At 37.1% G+C, this 27,986-nt stretch overlaps 1 protein-coding gene across 1 annotated transcript; it reads left to right on the top strand.

The window, feature by feature from the left end:
- Positions 1 to 711: 711 nt before the first annotated feature.
- On the top strand, positions 712 to 14,737 carry LOC110457651 (acetylcholine receptor subunit alpha-like 2). The gene is made up of 4 exons (XM_021509006.1): positions 712 to 878; positions 7,080 to 7,399; positions 8,405 to 8,605; positions 9,919 to 14,737. Exons 2-4 carry the CDS (start codon positions 7,080 to 7,082, stop codon positions 10,721 to 10,723), a joined length of 1,326 nt encoding a protein of 441 aa, XP_021364681.1. The 5' UTR covers positions 712 to 878; the 3' UTR covers positions 10,724 to 14,737.
- Positions 14,738 to 27,986: the final 13,249 nt, after the last annotated feature.

Genomic DNA, 27,986 nt, shown 5'->3' with positions numbered 1-27,986 from the left:
CAGTTTAATACATAGCTGGTAGGTCTACTAACAATTTAGCCTAGATAAAATATCGTTTCTACATTGCTGAGCGTACCAGACATTGTACCCGACAGACTCGTATTTCATGTCTCCAGAAGTGATACAATCGTGATACCTGAGCGAGCGTAATACGAAGTAAGGCCCAGATATTTTCAATCTAATTAAAATTATATCTTCACATCGCTCCCGTTTACTGATATGTCGCGTTGAAGATCTAACAACATCCCATAGAGGGTCACGTCAGAGGTCAACATGAATGCATTATCGTATTTATAACAAGCCAATCAAAACGCGACATAACTCTTTCTTTCAACCAATCAGAAAGCAGGACCTGTAGCATTTAATGCAGACACCTCGTAGCCCAAAATCTACTTTTTCGTCTGGTCCAGTGATAGTTTGAATATTGCGAAACCTGTCATTGGTTAATTTTAGTTTCAGGTTGTTAAACGTTTTAACGACAACATCACCAGAAGAGGAAGTCTCTCTTATTTCAAACCAAAATCCACAAATTGTACAAACGTTGTCCCGTAGATAGACACGGCGTGGTGTCATGGGCGCCGCCATTTTCGATGCTCATAGCAAGTTCGTTCCGAAATCATTACATCATCACTTACAGAAATGCGTAAGCTCTCATCTGATTGGTTAATGCAAAGGTCGCCTGAACATGACCCTCTACGGGATGTTGTTAGATCTTCAACGCGACATATCAGTAAACGGGAGCGATGTAAAGATATAATTTTAATTAGATTGAGATATTTTTAAACCACCTTCAAACTTACTGGTTTAATAGAAATGCACACATATTCAAAGAAATCCCCTGTTTGTGAGGTTAGTTGAAGAGGAAGTCACTGTGTCAGGTGAGTATCAGAAGATTACTGATTTACATGTAACCTTATTTCGTGAAGCAATTGAAAACCAGCTGAAAGCGTTAAGTCACATTTATCAATAATGGTCATTTCAATCGAGCCGTGTGTGCATCTTTTCATTACAAATGACATATTAGAAACATATTTCTATTTTCATTATATAACTTTACTCCTCCAACCTTTTATGTCACTTATTTCTCTATTTTACTTGTTTAAAATATTGCTAGAACTAAACATTAGTGGTGTGTAACAAAAGTGGGTTGATAATGGCACCATGTCGACCATTTATTGGGCTTAATGTCCTCTCCTGATTGGCCGTTAAGCATATATTAATAACAATTAAGATAAAGTATTGGCGACCGAATGCCTACGTACTCTCTACGTTTGTTGCTGTAATATGACTTTCTCATGTACATATATCCAGGTCCATTTTGTGTCAGGGTGTGTAATATGTCATGACTACTGTTTCTCAGATAGGCGACGCTGTAACATAGACGTTTTTTGATATATTTTTTCCATTAGTCAATATTATCTTATTAAATCATAACTAAATACAATCATGATATCTAATTTCTGGTTTACAAGATCGTAATATTAATTTTTGCTGAACATGGTAGCATGCATATACGGAGTTCGGTCACACATTGGTGAAAACATTGTTATATAGGGCTGTAAAGAAAGAATGCTTGGCTTAATTGACTTGCTAAGCAGAAATGGTCGTCCCTATAAAAGCTTCCCTTATGGGTTTATTTTTCTTATAATTTCTGCTTATAAGATTGTTTCCCCTTAACAATCGTCGATAAGCAACAAGGGTGTTATATATGCACTAACAGTAATATGAAGGGACGATTTGCCAATTTCTTTGAAGGAAAATATTGAAATATACTGTCTTAGTCCCTAGCTGAGTATTGTTAAAGTTCCTACAAAATGTAGCCGTGTGTTATTTTAGTTTCAAGCCGTGTCATGTCTCAGTCCCTAGCCATGACATATATAAGGTCCTAACCGTGTCATGTCTCAGTCCCTAGCCATGGCCTATCTAAGTTTCTAGTCGTGTCATGTCTTGGTCCCTAGCCATGGATTATCTAAGTGCCTAGCCGTGTCATGTTTCAGTCCCTAGCCATGGATTATCTAAGTTCCTGGTTGTGTCATGTCTCAGTCCCTAGCCATGGATTATCTAAGTTCCTAGCCGTGTCATGTCTCAGTCCCTAGCCATGGAGTATCTAAGTTCCTAGCCGTGTCATGTATCAGTCCTCAGCCATGGAATATCTAAGTACCTAGCCGTGTCATGTCTCAGCCCCTAGCCATGGATTATCTAAGTTCCTAGTCGTGTCATGTCTCAGTCCCTAGCCATGGAGTATCTAAGTTCCTAGCCGTGTCATGTATCAGTCCTCAGCCATGGAATATCTAAGTACCTAGCCGTGTCACGTCTCAGCCCCTAGCCATGGATTATCTAAGTTCCTAGTCGTGTTATATCTCAGTCCCTAGCCATGGATTATCTAAGTTCATAGCCGTGCCATGTCTCAGTCCTTAGCCATGGATTATCTAAGTTCCTAGTCGTGTCATGTCTCAGTCCCTAGCCATGGAATATCTAAGTTCCTAGTCGTGCCAAGTCTCAGTCCCTTACCATAACTTATCTTAGATCCTAGCCGTGCCATGTCTCAGTTCTTAGCCATATTATTTTAGCCCCTAGCTGTGTCATGTCTGATTTCCTTACCGGATATTGTCTGAGTTCCTTGCTATGACATATAACAGACCCTAGCCGTGTCATATCTTAGTTCCTAGCCATGACTTATTTTAGCCCCCTGTTGTGTCAAATCTGAGTTTCTATCCATGACTTATATTTGTCCCCAAGCCGTGTTAATTCTGAGTTCCTAGCCATGACTTATATTTGCCCCTAGCTAGGTAATATCTGAGCTCCTAGCCATGACGTTTTTTAGCCCCTAGCTGTATCATATCTGAATTCCTAGTCATGACGTATTGCAATCCCTAGCTATGTCATGTCTGAGTTCCTAACCATGACTTATTTTAGCCCCTAGCTGTGCTATGTCTGAGTTCCTAGCCTTGACTTATATTAGCCCCTAGCTATGTCATATCTGAGTTCCAAGCCATGACTTATATTAGCCCCTAGCTAAGTCATGTCTGAGTTTCTAGCCATGACTTATTTTAGCACCTAGCCATGACTTATTTAGCCCCTAGCTGTGTTATGTTTCTCATTTCCGAGCCGTGACTTATATTAGCCCTTAGCTATGTCCTGTTTGAGTGCCTGGCCATGACGTATTTTAGCCCCTAGCTATGACTTATTTAGCCCCTAGCTGTGTTATGTCTCATTTCCAAGCCGTGACTTATATTAGCCCATAGCTATGTCATGTCTGAGTTTCTAGCCATGACTTATTTTAGCCCCTAGCTGTGTCATGACTGAGCGCATGAATTGTTTCAGTCCTTAGTTGTGTAAAGTCTTAGTCCCGTATCGTGTTAGACGGGTAAATCCTTGTCCTTAGCCGTATTTTGGTGTTTTTGACATGCATTAAATATAATACGAAGTACCAATTTTTCTCCACGAAATAAACTCACATGATGACTTTAGATGTTTGAACGGTAAAGCTGTAACACAGTGAAGTGAATGTACCTGGTACCTTCTTTATCAGATAAACAGCTTTAATAAAACGACTGTTTATCTTGTTCGTCATGATATCATCTATTTCGGATAAGAATGCTATAAATTAAACCTTTTGAAGTAAAAGATATCGTGAAGTATGGGACGTAATTTATAATCTATGTTTTACCTGGCTGACAAACATGATGACACAACATATATATTTACCTGGCCCAGATCGCTACTGTACCGTGACTGTAATAGTAAACGGTAGGCAAATATTATTAGGAAAATGATATGTTTTGGTGTAAGAATATATCAATAAATTATAACCATCCGAAAACTCGCGTTATAGTCTAGTTTACTATGACATTGAAAACTCCAATGTGGATAACTCATAATTCTTGAATATTGGTAAGAACTGTAATCTACAAACAAAAGTAAATTAGAATCATGTTTCGATGAAAGGTTAGCGTCAAATGGTGCCTGGTAATATATCTTTAAACCAAGCTACACAAACAAAGTTTAAGCTTTTAAAAGATGGTAGAATCAAACACGTTTTCAAATCGATCAAGCACAGATTTGTATGAATTTATCAAATGAAACTTTTGTCTAACATTAAAAATGTTTCGCAGTGCTTCTGAATGTTTTTCAATGCGTAATACATATATATCAATATCCTACTATTTTCCTCTTCAGTACTACAGCGGAAGTCTGAAGACTAGTTGCATAAAAAGTACCTAAAAATAAAAAAAAAACCAATTAGTGCTTTTAGGGGTACAAACGCTTCTAAGGATGTATTCTATTTTAACCTTCATTGTTAATGATAATTTATTAATATATTTCCCTCTTTCCTGTACATGTATGAGTTACTCTCCCGGGGAGGGAGTGACCTCACGAAATCGAAAACATTCCGATGCCGCGATGCGGAAATTTCGACGCCTTTTTTCAGGACTCTGAGCTAATTCTGATGCTTCGAATAGGAGAAAAATACTCTTTGATTCCAATTGGGATTTTCATTTTGGCGTAAAACCATCGGCAAGCTTCATGCTTTACCTAATTTGAAAAAACAACTTTCGTTGGATTTTTCTCTTTCCCATATCCTTGGGCATGAAAGAGTCTTTTCCGGTTGTCAGAAAAACACTTCATTTTAAGCAAAAGAATCCCTTACAGCCACTTCCATGTCTTGTGCTTTTTCAACTAGCTTTTCCCTTGGCCTTATGAAATATATTGGGCAGAAGTGGGAGACCAAAATAAGTTATTTTGTAATTCATATTTCTGACTGGAAAAAGACTTATTTTATCTAATTATTCAGGAGATATTTTAAATAATACATTTTTGAATTAATTTGGCCATAGCAGATATCTTTAAACCCACTTCTCATTCAGGGAAAGAGTGTTTGGTAGAAGCATACATCTTGATCGACAGACATTAGGGACGACTGTTTGTCTTCATCGTATTTGAATATTTGAAAAAAGGTCGTTTGCCAAACGCATGGTGTTTCGATTGCTGTCAAAGACATAGAAAGGATGCCATTACAACTTCATGTATCGACGATCCTTTTCTATACTTAAGGGGCGACCTCTTTTCGTCGAACCTTTGATTTAAACTGCAACAGGTGGTTACACCTTGTGTGTTCTGTGACCGTATCTGATAGATGGTGCCACACCAATGATATCATCACCACCAACACATGTTAAATCACGAAATAGTGACCACTTATACATGACTTGATGACGACGGTGTTCAAGTCTCGAAGACAGGGGATTCCGGGATGTCATTGGCTTATTAAATAAAAGGGATATCAAAACATAAAAGCCTAATTTCCTACCCAAAGCCAGCGATGTGTTTTGGTGTGGAGTCGGCAGATGACAGGATAAAAAATACATATGCGTGAAATACCAAACCCCAAACTAGAAATACCAAACCCAAAACTAGAAATACCAAACACAATAGCCAAACTCCTGTAGGTTCACTTCGCTTCGCCTTACGATCACGTCTTACCACATATTCCCCTGACAATGGTTTATTTGCAGACAGATTGATGACAATGAGCACATTATTCTGATTTTAAGTGTTATGTAAGGGTATCGTCAAAAAGAGTGTAATTACAAAACTATTTAGAAGAAAGTGAGAGAAATGGAAGGATACTTTCACACACTCAATTTGTCTGAACGCAAACAGAAATGATAAACTCAAACAACCAAAATCATACACAACAGAACATCAAACAAATGATAGGTAGTACAAAATGATTGTTTACAAATAGTCTGATTAAAGTATAAATCAGATATCATCAAACTACATCAAAGGTTTCACTAATAAACTTCATCAAGGTGAAATATAAATTGTAAACAATCTTCCTCAAGCTTATCGAATCTCAGTAAACTACGGCGCGAAAAACAATATAAATTCCACGTGGCTAGTCTTTCACAATCAAAGTCTGACGCGATAAAACGTGACTTTATAAACAGATAAACGGCTAAACGAAACAAGCAGTTGGTTGAAATTTTAATCCGCTTCTTACTCTTAACAGCATACACTTATTTTCCTTAACATGCAAAAGTAATAACACTCAGGCATGACACAGATATGGGCTAAACTAAGTCATGGCTAGGAACTCATACATGACACAGCTATGGGCTAATATAAGTCATGGCTAGTAACTCATACATGACACAGCTAGGGGCTAATATAAGTCATGGCTAGGAACTCATACATGACACAGCTAGGGGCTAATATATAAGTCATGGCAAGGAACTCATATATGACACAGCTAGGGGCTAAAATAAGTCATGGCTAGGAACTCATACATGACACAGCTAGGTGCTAATGTAAGTCATGGCTAGGAACTCATACATGACACAGCTAGGGGCTAAAATACGTCATGGCTAGTAACTCATACATGACACAGCTAGGGGTTAATATAAGTCATGGCTAGAAACTCATACATGACACAGCTAGGGGCTAATATAAGTCATGGCTAGGAACTCATAAATGACACAGCTAGGGGCTAATATAAGTCATGGCAAGGAACTCATATATGACACAGCTATGGGCTAAAATAAGTCATGGCTAGGAACTCATACATGACACAGCTAGGGGCTAATATATAAGTAGTGGCAGGGAACTCATATATGACACAGCTAGGGGCTAAAATACGCCATGGCTAGTAACTCATACATGACAAAGCTAGGGGTTAATATAAGTCATGGCTAGAAACACATACATGACACAGCTAGGTGCTAATGTAAGTCATGGCTAGGAACTAATAAATGACACAGCTAGGGGCTAATATAAGTCATGGCTAGGAACTCATATATGACACAGCTAGGGACTAATATAAGTCATGGCTAGTAACTCATACATGACACAGCTAGGGGCTAATATTTATTTTAGAAATAAGTACATGTATCAACTGTGTGTTGACGAACACTTATCCGAAAAGTATACAATATTTGGGATTTATATGCGGTTAGAATCTAAGGTACAGATATTAATTATTGAACATCGTAGTTACAACTGCTACCTAGCCAAACAGATGTATATGCGTTATTACACAAAAAATGCTTTAAAACTAAGTCTTTTCACCACTTTAGATGTCACCACTTTATGCGAAGCAAATATCACTGAAGACATTTGTGATGGTCCTGCCGCTAGGGGGAGTTGTCACGGCAACCAGGACGATGAAGACGTTACTGATGGTCCTGTTTCTAGGGAGTGTTGTCAAGGCCACAGGGACAATGAAGGATATTGAGACATTAAATGACACCTTATTCGAGGAATACAGATCCGAGTTTCGACCGGCGTTTTACAATAACGACACAGTAGACGTCGAACTCCAGTACTACCTGTACTCCGTCATTGACTTCAATGTCGTCAACGAGATTGTCTCATTATCTGGAATTATGAGAATGATGTAGGTAACGCTTCGTAATGTGTCATTGATTTGTATAAAGCTCTCTACGAGTAAACTCTGTAGACAGTTATGAATCGGTTAACTGTCCAGTATATGCACATCCTATAGTTAGATATCATCACGTCCAATCATGAGGACGGGCAATTTGTATTGTCCTATGCACTTACTTGTCTTAAACGGAAAACTGATTGCAGAAATATAATATATCACAACCAGTAAGTGATAACGTGTGACGCTTCGTCGACTAATACGGTACGTACCCTGTCATCTTCATCAGACAAATGACCAGTGAAGCATGTACACAAAGTTGTAAAAGATGAACTAGTTGGCAATATAAAATCGGCGTCGATTAGGATACGCGATAGGCGTATGCACACTTAAGTTGTAATCCGTGTACGAAATGAAAAATCAAACCGACTCGGTTCGGCTACGTATTGTTTAACACCTAATCATAGATGTGCGATAGTCTAAGATCCCCCTCATCTCGGTTCGGAACTGCCCTACTTTGAGATATCCAGATGGTTTCCTTTATCTGCCGCTTGAACAGGTTGCTCTTTCTGTCCAGTGCTTGGGCTTATCCCAGTCAACATGATCTTGCTGCAGAACATAGTCTGTGATTGCCGATTTATCTATCTGGTACTCTGACATCTTCCCTTCAGATCAGATGAATTGTTTTCCTCTTTGGGTGTCCGTATCTTTCCGGTGTTCACTAAGCCTGACCCCAAAGCGCCTTTCAGTTTCTCCGATATGGAAAACGTCACATGTAAACACTTATTGGTTGTGATACATAGGCTTTCTACAATTCATACTTACCAACCTAAAGAAAATGTTTACAAGAATAATAATTAAACAGAACAAACACAGTAGAATGCGTTACCGAATGTCAGTCTAAAACCATTTCATCATGGATATTTAAGTACCTATATATACAAATATATATTTATAGATAGTACTCATAGCTATAGTTTTAACAGAGCTACATAATTGTCATATTTCCTTGTCCAGCTGGAAGGATTATCGCCTGACGTGGGACCCACAGAAGTATGGTGGCGTTGAAGGGATGGTGCTACCGGCTAACCAGGTGTGGTTACCTACTATAGTTTTGATGACAGCCGTGGATAGTATAGGACATATTGGATCAGAGGATTTCAGCGTCTACGTCCACTACAGCGGAGAGATTTACTGGAATCCAGCCAACATACTCATGTAATATGGTGTTGTTGTTGTAACAAAGTACTTATATTGTAACTATTTTGATGAGACAGAGGGGTGGAATTCTTATAACAAATATTTTTACAGTAATATCGAATATCTTTATATGAGGGGCTATATCATGTTTAAGTGACAATTTAGAGTTATAGAATTGGCACAAGAGCAATAGTTACTTTATTGCCCTGGAAATGCAACCTTTTCCCGTAGGTTTAAAACTGAGCAAAACAACTTGTCACGAAAAGAAAAAAAAATGACTATTTTACATGTGCCTAATTTGTAGCTGTTAGACTTTTTGCTTCGGTTGACAAACCGATGTTTGTAAAACGAGTGTCGTTCGCCTCAGGATATACACATTGACAACTGAAATAAGAATCGATATCCTGAAATCCCAGAAATTAACTGTTTGGTGATATTGTTCCGATCCGCACAGACCTTTTTAAACTAACATTACAATCTCTAATAAATGCTAAGTTTGTATTGAACACAAACAGTAATTTGAAACGTTAGTTTTGCGAGCTTTCGAAAACGTCTGTATCCTTTGTCAAGCAACGAGTGCAACTGACGCAAAATCCCTGAAAACAACCCACTAAGCCACAATGTGCTGGGTAAGTAAAGTTGGCTGTCAGAAAATAGCGTGACAGTTAGCCGAATTGCACTCTTATACTGCAGGCAGTCAGAGGGGCGGGTAATATGTTTGTGTTCAACACAGACTAAACATTTATTATTCATACCAAACTGATGAATCCATAAAAATCTTACTCTATATTATATCATCTCATGCAGCTTTGAAGTTTTGAATACCAGAAATCCCAGAAATTAACTGTTTGGTGAGATTGTTCCGATCCAAACAGACCTTGTTAAACTACAATACAATCTCATGCAGCTTTGAAGTTTTGAATACTTTATCACATAACGTGTTATGCAAGAAAAATGCTTATGTCTTACTTAATTGTGGTTGAAATATGATGTCAGAATAGAGACAATATATTATTAATATCTTATCTTTCAAAATTGCGTCGTTGAAAGATTAGCAATGGTCAGAAGAAACGTGATTATTTTCATGATATTCAAGTGAGGTCTCAGTTTTGGCGATAAAAAGGTCAGTGTTTGGTTTCAATTTTATATGAAATTGATGAAATTCATCTTGATTAGACAAAATCACGCTGAAGCAAAATTTCTAGCTCTTTTCTGAAATTGAAACTCATCAAAGTTGACATTAGCTTGTAACTATGTTAGTTAAGCACTATTATTCAGACCTGTTAATAGTCTAAGATCTTTTACTTAGGTATTGTTCATTGATTTGCCAGGTCGTCGTGTGACGCTAATATGCGTTCCTTCCCGAAGGACCAACATACCTGTGTGTTGATACTCAACAACATGATTCACACCAAAGAGGAGATGAGACTGGTGGCCTCAAGCCCATCTGTCAATATGGACTTTTATGCAAAGAACGGTGAATGGGACGTCATATGGACCAAAGTTTCGGACAAGTTCGATAAATATAAGAAAATAGCGTCAGCCTCATTCATATCCATTACAATTAGTATGGCCCGGAAGTCAGAATACTTTATAATCAACATGCTTATTCCGGTAACGGTGCTGTGTTTAATAGAGTCCCTTGTATTTTTGATCCCCGTGAGCGCTAGCGATAGAATTTCGTTTTCAATGACTCTTTTTCTAGCTCTGGCTGTCTACATGGCTGTCATGGGTGAATTCCTTCCAACGACCTCTGAACCTTTGCCAGGAATGACGTACTTCCTGTTAGCGTCGGTTATACACAGCACCGTGGTGATTTTGATGACTTTAATAACAGTTCGTTTATACGACAGAGAACATCCACCTGACTGGTTGGTTCATTTGTACCAACTAATAGTTAGGAAAAGTAGGAAGAGTAAACAACCGCGGACTGATGAAGACTTAAATGAGAATCTCCCACTTGACAGCGGGAATCGTGAGTCTGTTGTATTAGTGGAAAATAATGGTATGTTGAAACGCTCCTTGCTGAACGCTGTGGACGTTTTCATGTTTGTGATATCATTGTCGAGCATGCTTCTGATGTGTATTGTGTTCTATATAGTGTACCTTCGCCTCGACAAGAACGCACCACATTGACCAGTTTATCCCAGTGTATGCATGGCCTTATGCAATGTGTACCTCTGTCACGTCAAGTATACCGTACAGCTCATTGACCAGTTTACCGCAGTGCTTTGAATTGCACATGTTGTACCTTAGCCAGGACAAGAATACAGTATGGTGTACTACCAGTTTACCAAACTTTGGCAGTAAAAGTACTATCGTTTGAGAGGTTTTACACAGGTTGTACAATTGAAAAAATCTTGTTTTTTGGCAACTTGTCATTATCATCTTAGGGAGGATTTAGTAATATGCCTTGAATTCAAACTTTCATCAGAGAAATAGAATGACACATTTAATATAAAATAAAAGGATTGACAACAAATTTTATTCACATTAATCCTTCGTTTCAAAGTCAACCGTAAACATTTTAAAAAGAAATACGCAAAATCCTTTTGAGAAATATTGTTTCCTATTTTAAGATGTATCTCTATAAGGAACGATTTTTTCGTGAAGTGTAATTTTATTTTCTCGGGAATAGAATATTTTCAGATGTAAAATTCTCAAGAACATGTTTTGACACACCTGCATTATATGTAATATTATAGCATGGTGAATTCACCGCCAAATGGTTTTTTCATATCCGGTCAGAACTTCACTATTTGTACATTATGTACATCGTTAAATGTAACTCTTCACAATCTATTTTCGTCATTTATATCAAATAAAGCGCAGTGAATATTATTCCGCTTCGGGGATAAGATATACATCATGTTATAAAAATGTATTTTGTGCACAGCTGTATATCTTACATGGTGTTAGATTTCGTTTTGGTTGGGAAAGACGACACAACTTGCATTACAAACGCTGTTAACAGTCCAGACACGTGTTCATTCATTTATGTTCGTATTAAAGCGATGGCAATTTATATAAAATCAGGCGACTTGGAAATAAATTTACATAAACTGTATGGTCCATCGAAATATAAGAATAGAGTAAAAAAAACAAAAAACACGACAATTTACTAAAGTGTATTGTATGTCTATATTTAACAATAATTTAACATGGTCTCTCAACTAAGTACAACACACGGGTAGCTTTCGGCGACCTCCTGGTTGCCTTCTTCAGCACTTACTGAGATCAATAGGGGGCTTCAGACTTGTCTGATGATTCAGTCATGTGACATGGGGATTATCCTCAAGTCATGTTACTGATTCAGGCTGGCATATGCTGGCGGTAGGTTGTAGCGCCCTCGTTCTTGATTCAAGTCTAGACTAGTGGCCATGATGACCCCTCTCTGGGATCAACGGGGGTCTTGGTCCAGATCTCTAATGTTGGGAGCCCCAAAAGAGTGTGATCTTCGGCTCATGTGAGCTCTGGCTTTTAGCAAGCCTCTGTGATGTTCTGAGACGCGTTTTCGGTAGGCCCTTTCTGTCTCACCCACATATGCTGCTGGGATCCTACACAGATAATATGGTTTATTGCTCCTGACTTTTCAAGTGTCTTTGTCTTATTTTTGGGAGCCACAATCATGCTACGAATCGTATTTGTAGGTTTAGTGTGTACAGTGACACCAAGCTTTCAGATCTTCCTATTGATCGCCTCAGACATACCGCCCACGTAGGGAATTGTAACATGTCCCTTCACTGGGCGGTTACTTTTCACTGATGGGTGAGTGGTCTTATATCTGCTGCTGTGTTGTTCCCATGCCTACTTGCTGTAACCCGAGAAGTTGAGTACCTGCTTAAGATGGTCTATGGTATGCCCCATAGAAAATGTATCAAAAATAATAAAGGGCTTTTCTTAATAGCAACAATTATCTTTATACGGATTTAATTGCATGTGTTGACGGATCCTTAGATGTGTTACCCGTATGATATAACGTCTGGCTCCCGTGCTTCTGGTGTCGGGTACATGTACATACACTGTATTCTACCGACTCCCAGTGTCACTTTTTAAAAAGCGTTATCTAGTTACACAACCGCATAATGTTAACTTGTTTATGTAGATACCGTAGATGCGATAGGTGAATAGTAATGAGTAATCTCGACTATAGTGCATGTTACAATTTGGCTGATATCTCCACTTCACTTGTAATACGAAAAAGGTCGGGTTTTAAATCTGAAAAGAGTACATGCTTTCTTTTTAAAAAAATCGTCGGAGTCATAAATCAAATGGCTCTAAAAAGTATGTATAAGATATGTATATAGAGAGTAAATATAAAAGTAACGCATGCGTGCGTTTGTGTTGATTATGGAATATATTATGCAAAGAGATAGATAAAATATTGTTATAGAAAAGATAGACGGGTTAACATATTCTATATTTCAAAGGATGTGGACATCCTGATTTATATCATGTTTGTTGATAACTTCGATTTTTTATCACACATTTTACATTTGTAAGGTGTAGATTTTAGTTAACTGAAGACTAACATGTATTCCTTAAGATATATTTTATTTTCAAACAACAGTTACTGGAACAATCAGTCCAGGTTTTGAGCCTGACATTATTTAATGTCTGGTTCACTATGTCTAATACCGTCGGTGATCTACATACGATCCTGGTTTGGACGAAGGAATTTTAGACGTAGGAACGTGCTGTACCGGAAACGCTTCCGGAGTATCTCGTGTAACCTCCGATGTTTTTGTGGGCGGCCATGATGCCTTTCCATTTGGCGTCTCATCAGTTCAAGTTGTTTGTATTTCTGATTTCTGTGCCAGCGCTGTGGTTTATCTGTTACTGTCTTACACATAATGGTGCAGTTTAATGCTGAGTTTGCTTTGGTTTTTGTTTATATATCAAGAAACGTTCATATGTATTTCTAGAACGACTTTTACGCATTAAGGTGGTTGCCCTGTTTTTGTTCTACCCGTTCCAAGGTTGGCCGTGACTTAGTGCAGGATTTTGTTTTGGCACACATTACAAGTAAAATGTTAGTTGTAGAATTAATTATTTGCTGTAGCAAATATGCTGTAAATTTGTGAAGGTTTTAAGAAATTTTCGATTTTTCGTTATTTTGACATTTTTTTATGACACTGACGAGTCCAAAATTGACGGATTGGCCATATGGTGCAATAATCGTTAACTTTGCTTGTTTTACTGCATCGACAAACTATATTTCTAAATAGTAGCTTCCTTTCTTCCTTACTTTGTAGGTTTAGTACTTGTATGACACAATGGCATGCTTTTCTTTTTTTTTTATCTATTAATTTTGCCCACAGAAATGTATTTTGCTATTTTTGATGATTGATCAGATATTACAAAATGGCGATATAATTGGTATGACAGGGTGAATCATGGTTATTTTATTTTTATTTATTACACAGCAAGGGAAAAGTTAAAATTCAATTTTTCTCATGACCAGCGTGAATTTGGAAACTTATTAAATATTCGGCTAGTTTGATAAACAAATCTTACAAAAACAGGTAAAACACTTTTTAAGCCCCATACTTCAACATGTCAACGTCAAAGAAAAACGGAAAACGTATAACTAAAAGTGCTGACAGGGCACCTTCAGTCTGGGTATCGTGTGCGCCCTTTTGCACGAGAATACCATAGACGTTGATATGTTGTAGTATAGGTGTTTAAAAGCAGCATAAAAAGTATAATTGTGCTTACGAGATTGAGTATCAAACTAGCTCAATCTAGAGCCGGTCTAGCCAAATGTTGAATAAGTAACCAACGTCACAATGGTTCTCTCATCGACGGAAAAAAAAAAGATTGTTTTTATCATCTCAATGGCAAAAAAAATGGTTCTTTTGTCCTAAAATATTTACATTCGTATGCTTCGACCCATTGACGAAATTGACATTCATTTTTGCATAACACAGGTGACCTCATCACTGCGTATTGATACACTCAATGACGCAGCACAGGGCGTACTTGGTTCACGTGCGCCGTAATACAGCCCTTGATTTAGACTTGTTATGCTTATATGAATTAACATTTAACATAATTGGCTTGATTTTAAAGCTAAAATAAGGCATGTAAAGTATATGAAAATACTATACGATTTGTATAAATTCTATAAATTAAATTTTGAAAATTGAACTATATTTTGTTTGTTTTGTTGTCATGCTGTTGCCAGGACCCCCCGTGAAAGTTTACATTTTCCCGCGAAAACACGATGTTCCCTCTACTGCGTTGCCCAAATGTATAAATAGAAAACAAATACATGTATTTTTTTATTATGCTTGCATCGGAAAGTTCGAAGCACTGAAAAATGTAAAAACAAATATAAAGAATGCAATTTATTTTTTAACATTCATGAGGTCATAACAACATTGGATTTCTGGATATAACGCGATTCCTGGAATATGTCCAGAAAGCCAATGTTGGTTAGACCTCATGAATGTTGAAAAAATAAATTGCATTCCTTAAAGGTCTTCGAAGATCAGACAGCTCTTTCCATTGCTTCTTGTTCTACTGTCATATACTTTGAGTTCCAAGCAAGGACTTATGTGTTTATACTATGTTGAATATTATTTCTTCACATAATATTAAAGCTATAGTAGCAGCTGGGGAAAGGGACGCAATCCTTGGTCAAATAATAGTAAGCATGTAATAATTTAAATATGATTTTTGTTTGTTTGTTTGATTTTGAATTTAAATATGAAAAGGAAGCAAGTATCTGTCGTCACATATTAACAATCAGTTAATGGTACAACTAGGCAAAGGGAGGCAACTCTTGGTGGTCACATTCAAACAATCCGTAAATGATACATAGGCGAAGAGAAGCAACTGTTGGTCGTCACATAATGATAATGATCACTATGATTAATGTTAACACACTGTGAAGCTGCCAGTTTATCATTTCATGAAACACGCATTGCGTCATTTTGCCTATATTTTGCATTATCTGATCTTTATTAGAATGCTAAGAATGTAAAGTTGATGAATTTTGCTGTGAATGTTACATATTAAGAAGATCTCGGTAAAAACCCAATATACCAAGAAGAATAGTAATCAAGACTAAGATGTTGCGATCTAGATAAAGGTCAAAGAATATATGCGACTAGTGCTGCTTAACGAGCAAACTGTAGTGGTTATGGAGTAGATGTGGTCAGTAATGTAGTGGTCAATGTATAGACGTGATCAGTAGTACGTAACGATCGCATTGCAGTGGTTAGGGAGTAGATGTGGTCAGTAATGTAGTGGTCAATATATAGACGTGATCAGTAGTGCGTAACGGCTCGAATTGTAGTGGTGGTTAGGGAGTAGATGTGGTCAGTAATGTAGTGGTCAATGTATAGACGTGATCAGTAGTGCGTAACGGCTCGAATTGTAGTGGTTGTTAGGGAGTAGATGTGGTCAGTAATGTAGTGTTCAATGTATAGACGTGATCAGTAGTGCGTAACACTCGCATTGCAGTGGTTAGGGAGTAAATGTGGTCAGTAATTTAGTGGTCAGTGTATAGACGTGATCAGTAGTAGGAACGATCGCATTGTAGTTGTTAGGGAGTAGATGTGGTCAGTAATGTAGTGGGCAATATATAGACGTGATCAGTAGTGCGTAACGGCTCGAATTGTAGTGGTTAGGGAGTAGATGTAGTCAGTAATGTAGTGGTCAGTGTATATACGTTATCAGTAGTGCGTAACGGCTCGAATTGTAGTGGTTACGGAGTAGATGTGGTCAGTAATGTAGTGGTCAATGTATAGACGTCATCAGTAGTACGTAACGATCGCATTGCAGTGGTAAGGGAGTAGATGTGGTCAGTAATGTAATGGTCAATGTATAGACGTCATCAGTGGTGCGTAACGGCTCGAATTGTAGTGGTTAGGGAGTAGATGTAGTCAGTAATGTAGTGGTCAATGTATAGACGTGATCAGTAGTGCGTAACGGCTCGAATTGCAGTGGTTAGGGAGTAGATGTGGTCAGCAATGTAGTGGTCAGTGTATAGACGTTATCAGTAGTGCGTAACGGCTCGAATTGTAGTGGTTACGGAGTAGATGTGGTCAGTAATGTAGTGGTCAATATATAGACATGATCAGTAGTGCGTAACGGCTCGAATTGTAGTGGTTACGGAGTAGATGTGGTCAGTAATGTAGTGGTCAATATATAGACATGATCAGTAGTGCGTAACGGCTCGAATTGTAGTGGTTACGGAGTAGATGTGGTCAGTAATGTAGTGGTCAGTAATGTAGTGGTCAGTGTAAAGTCGTTATGAGTAGTGCGTAATGATCGAATTGTAGTGGTTAGGGAGTAGATGTGGTCAGCAATGTAGTGGTCAGTGTATAGACGTTATCAGTAGTGCGTAACGGCTCGAATTGTAGTGGGTTGGGAGTAGATGTGGTCAGTAATGTAGTGGTCAATGTATAGACGTTATCAGTAATACGTAACGGCTCGAATTGTAGTGGTTAGGGAGTAGATGTAGTCAGTAATGTAGTGGTCAGTGTATATACGTTATCAGTAGTGCGTAACGGCTCGAATTGTAGTGGTTAGGGAGTAGATGTGGTCAATAATGTAGTGGTCAGTAATGTAGTGGTCAGTGTAAAGTCGTTATGAGTAGTGCGTAATGATCGAATTGTAGTGGTTAGGGAGTAGATGTGGTCAGCAATGTAGTGGTCAGTGTATAGACGTTATCAGTAGTGCGTAACACTCGCATTGCAGTGGTTAGGGAGTAAATGGGGGCAGTAATGTAGTGGTCAGTGTATAGACGTGATCATTAGTGTGTAACGGCTCGAATTGTAGTGGTTATGGGGTAGATGTGGGCAGTAATGTAGTGGTCAGTGTATAGACGTTATCAGTAGTGCGTAACGGCTCGAATTGCAGTGGTTAGGGAGTAGATGTGGTCAGTAATGTAGTGATCAGTAATGTAGTGGTCAGTGTAAAGACGTTATCAGTAGTGCGTAACGATCGAATTGTAGTGGTTAGGGAGTAGATTTGGTCAGTAATGTAGTGGTCAATTTTTATAGACGTTATCAGTAGTGCGTAACGATCAAAATGTAGTGGTTAGGGAGTAGGTGTTATCATTTATGTAGTGGTCAACGTACAAACGTGATCAATAGTTCGTAATAACTTATTGTAGAGGTCAGGGAATAGGCCTTCCAGAATTTAAGGTATAGAAACACATTTGACTGTAAGCGAATGGTCAGAGAGTACTCATTTTCAGTAATATATTCACTACAAGTACGAAGAAATGGAACAACTATTCGTACGATTTGTTTTTAGGTACTGTAAGACAAACGAAGTTAACATTTTACTGCACCGTATGGTCATCTCGATCATATAGGACTCGGTAGTGGTTCTGAAGATCAAAACGATGACCATTCATATGCAATGTAATGTAGTTGTCAAGGCAAGAAATACACATGACCGGTGGTCTGGGGGTAATAAGACGAAGGACATCGTATAACAAGTTTCCCTAGCTCGCCACCGTCATCTCGTTTGAGTAATTGAACTGTTAGTAATTTAAAAACCTTACTCATATTTATTTGAAGTTACCAGTACTTCTCTTAATTTTGAAATTCATATAATTAAGGGGTTTTATGCACATCCCCTTCTGCGTTTACAGTGGCTTAGACCGATTTGGGTTTCACAACGTTTCGCACCCTAGCATCACCGGAGGGTCATAAAAGGACGAGACAGCTGTATGATGGGTGTCATTCCTTTTCGGAACACTTTATCTATTGCCAGATTGTAAAGTGGCACTCCCATTCGGAACACCTCGCCCCGATTACAGTTCCTTCCAACGTTAGATGACTGAATCGGCCGAGAAGTTCCGAGTGGGGGAACTGCCAGAGAAGTACGGTTTAGGTTCATCTTTTGCAAAGATTATCGACTACATGTACGAATACACACTGCGATATTCAAATCTTAATTAGACATTGTCGATAATCTTTACAATTGTTCTACATAACAACATAAAGCGGGTTATTTTCTTTAGAAATATGGAAATTGTGCTGCCCAATGTCAATAACATTAACGCATAGCTATGAACACACACTTTGAATGAAAGCAAACGTATTTATAGAACAGTTCATTTTGTTGACATAGTGATAAAATCCGAACAATATACCTTTATATTCAAATCATGTGATAATCTTCAAACCCTTTTAACCCCTATGTGGTGAGTGCAAATGTTGCTATGTTAGAGACTGCTTGTTTGAACTATTTTCCTGATTTTTTTAAAAACAGGAAGCTACTACTTTCTATGAAGCATTTAGTAAATAATGTCGATGGAACGATATTTCTATGCTAAAAACTTTGTCAACAATATCTCCGTGAATACTTTGTTCGTAAAATTGTGTTGTTTACACCACTGCCTGTTAAAGGCATGGAAATGTAAATGCATTGGAGGGGATAAGATAAATCCATAGGTCGTACACACAGTATACTATTGACGGTTGAGACTGAAGGCATTGTTCTGTAACATGAGTATAGCAACTTGTTTTTGTACTCGGAGAAACCAAAATGCATTCAATCATAGTAAGTCATAACATTCTGATATGAATACATAAGCTTTTTATTTTTTTGGAGTTGATATCATAGCGCCGGGATAATTTCCAATTTTACAAAAATATTATAAAAATGTCATCATTTTCTAGGGCATATTATATTTTTGATTCTGTTTGGAAAAATTATCTAAGCACTGAAACATGTCTATTATTACAGAAATAGTATGACAAAATTACGGTCTGCAACCGAATCTTATACATCCAGAAGAACAGAATGTTTAGAAAAAAGATCAGTAGATGTCCAGATGTAAATTTCATATATTAGTCGGTCATCAAAAGACACAATGACAGCTAATCTTAATCATAGTATACAGACAAATATCATACTTATAGTAGTTACAGAGTACTGAGATAGTTTATGCTATCTAAGTAAGAAAACAGATTTATGGATGACGAGTGTGATTTCTTCTACGTAATGTGAAGCTTGAAGTTGGAAACCCTGACTTAGTTGTCAATAGCTAACGTTATACAGATATACATTTACTCTGCATCCTTCCGTTGCAATGCCTTGAGAAGGCAATTGTTGTTGTGAGACTATAAAAACATTATCTATTATAATATCATCAATCACTTTTTTGGCGTCATCAATTTCATTGTAGTCAACAATAAATTTGCTGTTCAAAGAACTGTTCGAAAAAACAAAATAAAACATAAATACTCTATCAAATTGTAAATATAAAAAATTGAAATATTTTTGCAATATTTGTATTGTCCTATAATACACATTTTTATTGCTGACAAACTTACATGAAGCCTTACCGGGCTATATTCAGTTTGACATCAACACCAATGTGTGTTATAGGATCATTACAACATTTGCTAAAACATTCATTGCTTCAACATCTATCCAGAACAGATTTTTTTCAGAGTACACATATATGTGATGGGTTTTTTCACAACTTTAGTCGCGGCTTTATCTTATAAACAAACTAATTGCCGTGATATGCAATGCGCATATGTTATACGGACACGTTTATCTTTATTGTCTTTATCCACTTTAGTAGTGTACAAGTAGGGTGGTTGGATAAGAGTGTATTGACCAAAGTTGTCACTGCATACAATTGTTCAGCAATAACATATATAACCTTTTAGGTTTAAAAAACATTTTGTCAATAGAGTTCAAAGATGGAAATCTATATCCCTTTAAGACGTGAATAATACGTTAAACATTATGTAAATACCATCAGGGTGTTCCTAATGGGGTTTTACCTCAGTAATATTGAAGTTTGATTATTCTTCGAAAGAATTGATGAACATGAGTTTTATTTGAACAAATCTGTGCTGAACACAATATTCGCTTTGTATTAGTACCTTTGAGTGTTAGTTGCTAGTGGTGACACGATTGGTGGTCAGGAGAAATCAATAACAAATATATCATAAACGGTAAGTTATCATGACATTACCATCACGTCATACAAACGATAAGTTTAAAACTGTGTAGGTACTGTGAAGAAAGTAAAGCACACAGACGGGCCTTTTTTACAGTGAGAGTGCTAAGTTCAGGCTGTCTTTTGTGGAAGTACTCGGTAAGACACAATAACAACTGAGATTTGAATTTGTTCATGTTTTGTGATATATCAATGTCAAAGAACATTCAATTAACATTTCCCCCATTAATAGTGTGATAATATTGCAAACAATATCACGACTTCAGTAAATGACCAATAAATGCTGATTCAATACAGCTTTGGCAGTACATCATTAATGCAAGATAGTTATTTTTTGTTTTTAACAGGCAAGTGATTTTCGCCAGATAATGAAGACCTCAGTTATATGTCTGGTGATTTTGTTGCAATATCACGTACTTCCGCAGTCCGTGATGACAGCTGGTACAATGGACGATATCTACAGTCTGAAAGATAAACTGTTGAGTAACTACCATAAGGAACAACGACCAGTACACAATCTTAGTGACGTTGTAGAGATCAATACACTGTTTTCCTTGTTCTCCATTGTGGATTTCGACGAGGTGTCTGGAACTGCAACCATGTCATGTGGACTAACAGTGACCTGGACTGACTTCCGGTTGTCATGGAACTCGAGCGAATTCGGCGGTATCGTTGAACACAGCTTTAGCTCGGCGCTTGTATGGAAGCCACCCATCGTAATACTTTCTTCAGCGGATGAGTTAGAAATCTATGGTTCAGACATATTTGTCGTAAGAGTGACAAATAATGGACTGATAACATTTAACCCCGGTAGGCTGGTAAGGACTACGTGTAAGGTAGACATGACAAGCTTTCCCTCGGACTCTCACGTGTGTTCTGTAGCTATTTTACCTTGGCATTACAGGAGACATGAAGTCATGTTAAGTTCAACTGTCCCAGAAATATACCTGGGCAGTTTTTCGCCAAGCAGAGAATGGGAGATAGACAGAACTTTGGTAACAGAAAATAAATTGTATAGTGAATACACAACAGTTATCGCGCACGACATATATTTAACTAGAAAGCCTCGATACTTTATGATATCTGTGGCGAGTCCTATCTTACTGTTGTGCTTTCTAAACCCATTTGTATTTTTACTTCCGGTTTCCTCGGGCGAGAGAATATCATTTACAGTTACAATATTTCTGTCTCTTGCTGTGTATATGTCATATATCGGACAGGAACTCATGCCGAATGTGTCAGACCCTATGTCAGGTGTGTCCTACTTCCTGCTGATTGCTATATGCTTTAGCTGTTTGTTGATCGTGATGACAGTATTACGTCTCCGATGTACAGGCGTGCAGAACGTTCATGAACTCCCATGTTGGTCAATTTTCTTTGTCCGATGTTGGGCATACAGGAGAAAATGCAGTAAAAGGAACCGCATTGAAATAAATGAATCGTCTACGGATGACATCAATGAAGATGTGGATGACCTAACAACGAAAGAAAATGAGGTATACATTGGCATCGATGGCGATGATATCCTGAACGTCTTGAGATTTATTGACAAGTCTTTATTTTGGATAACAGAGATCTTTATTTCTATAATAGTATGTGTTGTTGCTCTGTTATTTAGAATTGAGACAGGACGATAGCCAGACGACGAAAAATTAGCTTTTTAATATTTATTTTCCAGTTTTTAGGTAAAGGATTACTGCCAGAGTTGGGGCTCTGAATTCAGTAAACCTTACAAATATCTGTCCTCATACAAGAGGGCTTTCATTCGTTATTCTCTATATTTCATTCGTTCGTTTGTACATTTATTTCTTTATATTTCATTCGTTCGTTTGTACATTCATTTCTTTCTATTTTATTTGTTCGTTTGTACATTCATTTATGCATACATACATACATACGTACGCACATACATACATACATGCATGCCTGCATGCATACATACATACATACATACATACATACATACATACATACATACATACATACATACATGCATACATACATACATATTGATAATTGTTATTGAGACATCGTCAATCAAAGATGAAACAAAGAAAACTAATCTAATACTATGTTAAATACATTAAAAGGCATAGTATACTTCAACATCTTGGAAGGAAAGCTCTATTTTGTTTGTTTGTTTAATGTCTGATGCAGTGCATTCTCTCATCCACTTGCATATGAGAGGTTGCATGTAGGTTTTTTTTATAATTTCCTTCGTGTTTTACTCTCTTATATTTGTCTTAATTTACCCCACTTTTTTGTGTTTTCCCTTAAAACGGGTAGCACATCAATACGGGAGATAGTTTTGTATAGTACTTTGTTGTTGCCTGTTCTAGTGCTATCTTTTTATGTGTTTTTGTGTATACATACTGTTTTCCTGTATAACTTACAACCGATTTTTTGGATCGTTTGGATTGAATCGTTTTCACCCCCCTTTCTGGAATGGCTATTTTTAACCTGCGAATGTCGGAAATCCAATTCGATTTCGAAATCATTTTGGCTAAAATGTTATCTTGTGAAATTCGCATATCTGGCCCGAGGATATCTTCGATAGTGATTATTCCGCTTTTAATCAAGTTTTCATAAACCAAACATTTACCTTTGTTTTTAATAAAAAACGATTTCCCAATAAAATTTGTTGTCTTATTATGTGAAAATCTGTCGGGGAACTAATTTCAGATTCGACATGTTTTAAGTCATGATACTAGAATGTCTTTGTAGAATCTAGGAAGTATTTTTATACTACTTAAAGATGCTACAATGTCAATATTCATTTTAAACAACAAAAAATAACTACCGAATTTTTCGTAATAAAAGGTTGGTATAAAGTTCCAAGCCGCTTCCTCAGCCTTTTTACCCAATTTGTTTTCAAACAATCTATTGGGGTCTCTATATCAATTATTTTTAAACCTCCTTGTTGTAATGTCTTATACAGGTCTGTTCTCTATATTTTTTCGCTTCCTTCATTCCAAATGAATCTGACTATTATTTTATTCATCATTTTCTGTATGTCATCTGGTGTAGTTATATATGCTGCCTTGAAAATATTTTTTGGTATAATTAGTGTTTTCACGACAAGCACCCTACCAAGTATTGTTAGCTTTCTTTTTCTCCACTGTGCTAGAGTTTTAGTTACATCATTCAGATTTTTATCCTAGTTGAGAGCGTATCTTTGTTAAATTGGGGTTGATAAAACGAATAAGCTTCATGGCATCAATCCAATTTAGCATTCAACAAGCAGACCGCAATTTGGAATTACTTATTTTACCATTATGGAAAACTGTTGATTAACTTCAAAACTGTGGTTTCATATTTTTAAATATTTATACAAAGAAATCCATATAAACAAGAACCTATTTACACTGTGTTAGTAATTTATATACAGTATACATTACACATCTTGATGGAAGGTTTATATCATTTGTGTAAGAATATATATATGAAATGACACGTTTCAATGTTTTGATTTATGCTGAAGAATTTTGAGCCATAGGATTTGTGGAATGATTTGATTGAACGTGAGTAACTCTGTAACATGGCATGAAAGGGAACACGACACGGCCTTAAACGTTCTTATGCTCGACAATCTTGTAGTTCAAATGAGAAACAACGTTAGCTCAATGATTTATATAGAGAGTCACAGCACCATGTACATGTACATAAATTATGCAATATGAATAAAACGACATCGTAACTTCATTTAGATTGTTAATTACTTCTCAGTGATAATAATTGAGCGAGGAAGATCTATGAAAGGATTGCTAAAACACGTATTTCCTTTGTTTTGTGTTTCCTCGGTTTCTGTTGTTGTCTTTTCTTTTGTTTTTATGTTTCCTCGGTTTCTTTTGTTGTCTTTCCTTTTGTATTTGCGTTCCCTCGGTTTCTGTTGTTGTCTTTCCTTTTGTATTTGGGTTCCCATGGTTTCTGTTGTTGTCTTTCCTTTTGTATTTGTGTTCCCTCGGTTTCTGTTGTTGTCTTATCTTTTGTTTTTGTGTTCCCTCGGTTTCTGTTGTTGTCTTTCCTTTTGTTTTTATGTTCCCTCGGTTTCTGTTGTTGTCTTTCCTTTTGTTTTTATGGTTCCTCGGTTGGTTCTTATTGTTGTCATGTCTTACCAACTTTACAAGCAAAACACTAGAGAATGCGACTGTAGTTTTCACACATAGGGTAACCTACCTAAATGTTGTTTCAGATAAAGTGAGAGTATGCCAGGGATGTTTATAGCAATTGTACTGTGATCGGTGGTCCAGGGTCCGAATCTTAGTTTAACCCTGTTGCATTTCTATTGTTGATTTCTTTTTTTTCTTATCTCATATTTAGTGGTTGTTCATATGGGTTTAAAAACAAAAATCATAGCTACAGTTTTTGGAACTGGTACGAGGATCTTAAAGTTTGATTTCTTTGCATGTTGACTCTGTGGCATTTAAAAAAAACACTGTTCTCATTAAAATGGTAATTATTTGTAGATAATTTCGAGTTTATCTCTTTTTGTTTTCTTCATTTAAATTTACGTCAACCTCTCAGACTGTAAGTTACAGTAAAAGATATCAACAGTGTCAACATAACTGTAATTTGAACCCGAAATTGATCAAATTAGTGGAAAATATGAACAAGGAGGTATATTTACATAGAGAACTTGTAAAATTACATAGAGAGTTAAACCAAGTGCTCCGGAAGGGTAGGCGCCATTCGTTATTTACATCCAGGTCAAATCAAGTAATGTAACGTCCGCATAGCAAGAAAAAAATAAGAAAACCTTGACCTTCGTATGACATTAAAAGTGTCATCAGCAAGATCATGATGGGGTCCATACAACTTGTACTTCGTCTTCATCAACCTGCATCTTTGAAAATCCTGTGTTTTAAGTTTGCACCCACGTGATACAGGCTTAGTGCTTTAACAGAAGAACATAATTAATGAAAAAAGGAAAGGGTTATACGCCTCTTTTTAACGTCTACACCGACACTTACACAAATCAAAAGTTACAAAAGATTGTCAGGAAAGAGTGACGCCGGTACAGATGTTGGTTCCTCAGATATACAAAAGTGTCCTGTTAAAGATTTAACAATTACTGGAAAGTAAAAGTAACATCAATTATACGAAGTGTCATAGAAACGTTTATAATTCATAGCAGTTGTTAATATCATGCTAACACTTCGTTCTTAAAGAACCAAATTAATAAGTGCTGATATCTTAAATTGTTCATGAAAGAGTTAAAACTATAAGTAGATTAGCGTAGTAAAAAGATATCAAAAAAGATTACTGCGCCTCTTTTATATTAATTAATCGAATAAAGTATATATTCCAGAGTTTTCCACATCATAACAGGAGTAGGAAACCTCTCTCCGAGATGCGTACCACAGTTCGGAAGAATATGCAAATGTCTTGAATTATGTTTGAGTTGTTACTTTATGTGAATGACTGACAAGTTGAGTTGACAACTTCATGTTTATGTATTTTCAAAACGTTTTGTTAATTTGTCAATGTAAGTAAATGTCACAACCTGCCACCAAGTACGTTGCTATTGTCTAGTCTACAAGCCACTCCATGGCCTCAATACATGAAGCTACATTGTTCTATCTGTGTTAATTTGTATTTCTCTGTTTATTGTCAGAATCAATAGCTTTCAAAAGAGGGCAACTGTTTTTAAAAAAGAGTCATTGAGCTTTCTTTTGATGATTGTTTAAAGACAAAATCGTTAGCTTTTGCAAACAGATTCTGATGAAATCAGTTTCATCCCTTGGTATCAGATCCACTTGGACAGAGAACCAAGCGTCATTGTCTAATGTCAACAAACCACGATACAGCCATGAACGATCTATTAGACCTCGCCCTCAGGGATATACCGGTACCAGGTCGGTAAAGGTCCGTACATATTTCTCCATTTGTAGATGCACTGACCACGTTGAGTATGATATCACCTGGCGTCTGCAGAATTTCGTATATGATATGGCTTAGTAGCTCAGCAGTCAGTGCTTATTTCAGCAATAAACTGCAGAGATGAGGCAGGCCTACTGGTATAACTGCAACAAGTTCCACAGACAAACTGAATGGATTCACGATAGCGCAATAATAGCACATGGTTCATTTTGGCAGCGGCACATGTTGCAGTTATGTCAGGAGGCCTGCAACATCTGTGTTGTTTTATTACGTATATTTTCGTGTTTTTTTATGTAAACATGTGATAAGGATTGATGTTTTCCCCTATAATTAAAAAAATCCCTTTGTTAGCGGTGAGGACATGCAAAAACCTTAACTAGCAACAAAAAATCAGCTGACGTCACGTGATATTTCTCGCACTAAATAGAAAAAATAAACAAAACCATCATATATCATACATTTTTAATATTTTGAAGAAAATATATGATATTTGAAATAATTTGGTTTGGTTTGGTTTAATTTTGTTTAACGTCCTATTAAAAACTAAGGTCATTTAAGGACGTGCCTCCATGTGTGTAGTGTATGTGTGCTTGCGTGTGTGTATGCAGATGACAGGGTATGTTGGTGTGCTTGTCTCCTTGTGATAGCGCGGATCTGATGCCGATTTCATACTGCTATCGCACTGAAATGCCATGCCGAAGTCATCAGTCATAGTATTCCACCCGGTCACATTATACTGACAATGGGTAAACCAGTTGTTGCCATTCCCCTTAATGCTGAACGTTAAAAAGGGAATAACAACTATCTTTTAAGGACATTTGAGTGTATGTCCCGGCATGGGGACAGAACCCATTGCCTTCCTCACCTGGGCGAATTCTCAACATGCAAGCCAAAAGTGAGGCGCTAGGAAATAAAAGGTAGTTAGAAGTACAAAGAAAGATAAAGATCCCAAATATTGCAATGGGCGCATCAGATTTATTTTGGTCGCTTTTGTGTCCCCAAATGGAGGACACCAAAGCAAATCCCCAATTCTGCAGGGGGTTCACCCATTAGTCGCCTCCTTCGATAAATGTAGTAGGAAGCAGCAGGTGTATTCTTTTCCCGATCCCCTACCTGCAGGGGTGTATTTGAAATGAACAGTTTATTCATATTAATATCGATTAAGGTGCCGGATAAGGTTTTTAAATAATGTATCTTAAGAACTGATTCCCGAGCGCGTTGTCATGCAATGTAGCAGTGGTACTCAAGCTAAGTATTCCCAATACTGCAAATAACAGTTGCAGTTATGATCTTCCTCATAAAGAAAAGATACAGTAACGCATTGTCATACCGTTGTGAACTACTAATAGAATGCATCATTCCTGTATGGTGCAGTCAAAAAAATCTCAATTCAAGAACAAAAGTTTGACCCAAGATTTGTCCGATTGCTAAATCTTTAAAATCTTATCCCGAGAGCTAAAATATCTTTGTCTGCATCACACATAAATATTGTGTCCTTTCTTCAGCTTAGTAAATTCTGATTTCGTATAAATTAGCGTATACGCAGTGAAAAAACGCTCGGCGGATTGATACTTG

This window comes from Mizuhopecten yessoensis, unplaced genomic scaffold, assembly GCF_002113885.1.
Source record: "Mizuhopecten yessoensis strain PY_sf001 unplaced genomic scaffold, ASM211388v2 scaffold9289, whole genome shotgun sequence".
Classification (NCBI taxonomy): domain Eukaryota; kingdom Metazoa; phylum Mollusca; class Bivalvia; order Pectinida; family Pectinidae; genus Mizuhopecten; species Mizuhopecten yessoensis.
The sequence above is the reverse complement of the archived record's forward strand: the minus strand, read 5'-3'. Positions and strand labels throughout refer to the sequence as shown.

Excerpts from the sequence above, each read along its gene's own strand:
- LOC110457651 (XM_021509006.1), top strand. The coding sequence starts at position 7,080 with ATGTCACCACTTTATGCGAAGCAAATATCACTGAAGACATTTGTGATG. Across the intron at positions 7,400-8,404 it reads TCTGGAATTATGAGAATGAT|CTGGAAGGATTATCGCCTGA; the intron begins GTAGGTAACGCT and ends TTCCTTGTCCAG. Across the intron at positions 8,606-9,918 it reads AATCCAGCCAACATACTCAT|GTCGTCGTGTGACGCTAATA; the intron begins GTAATATGGTGT and ends TTGATTTGCCAG.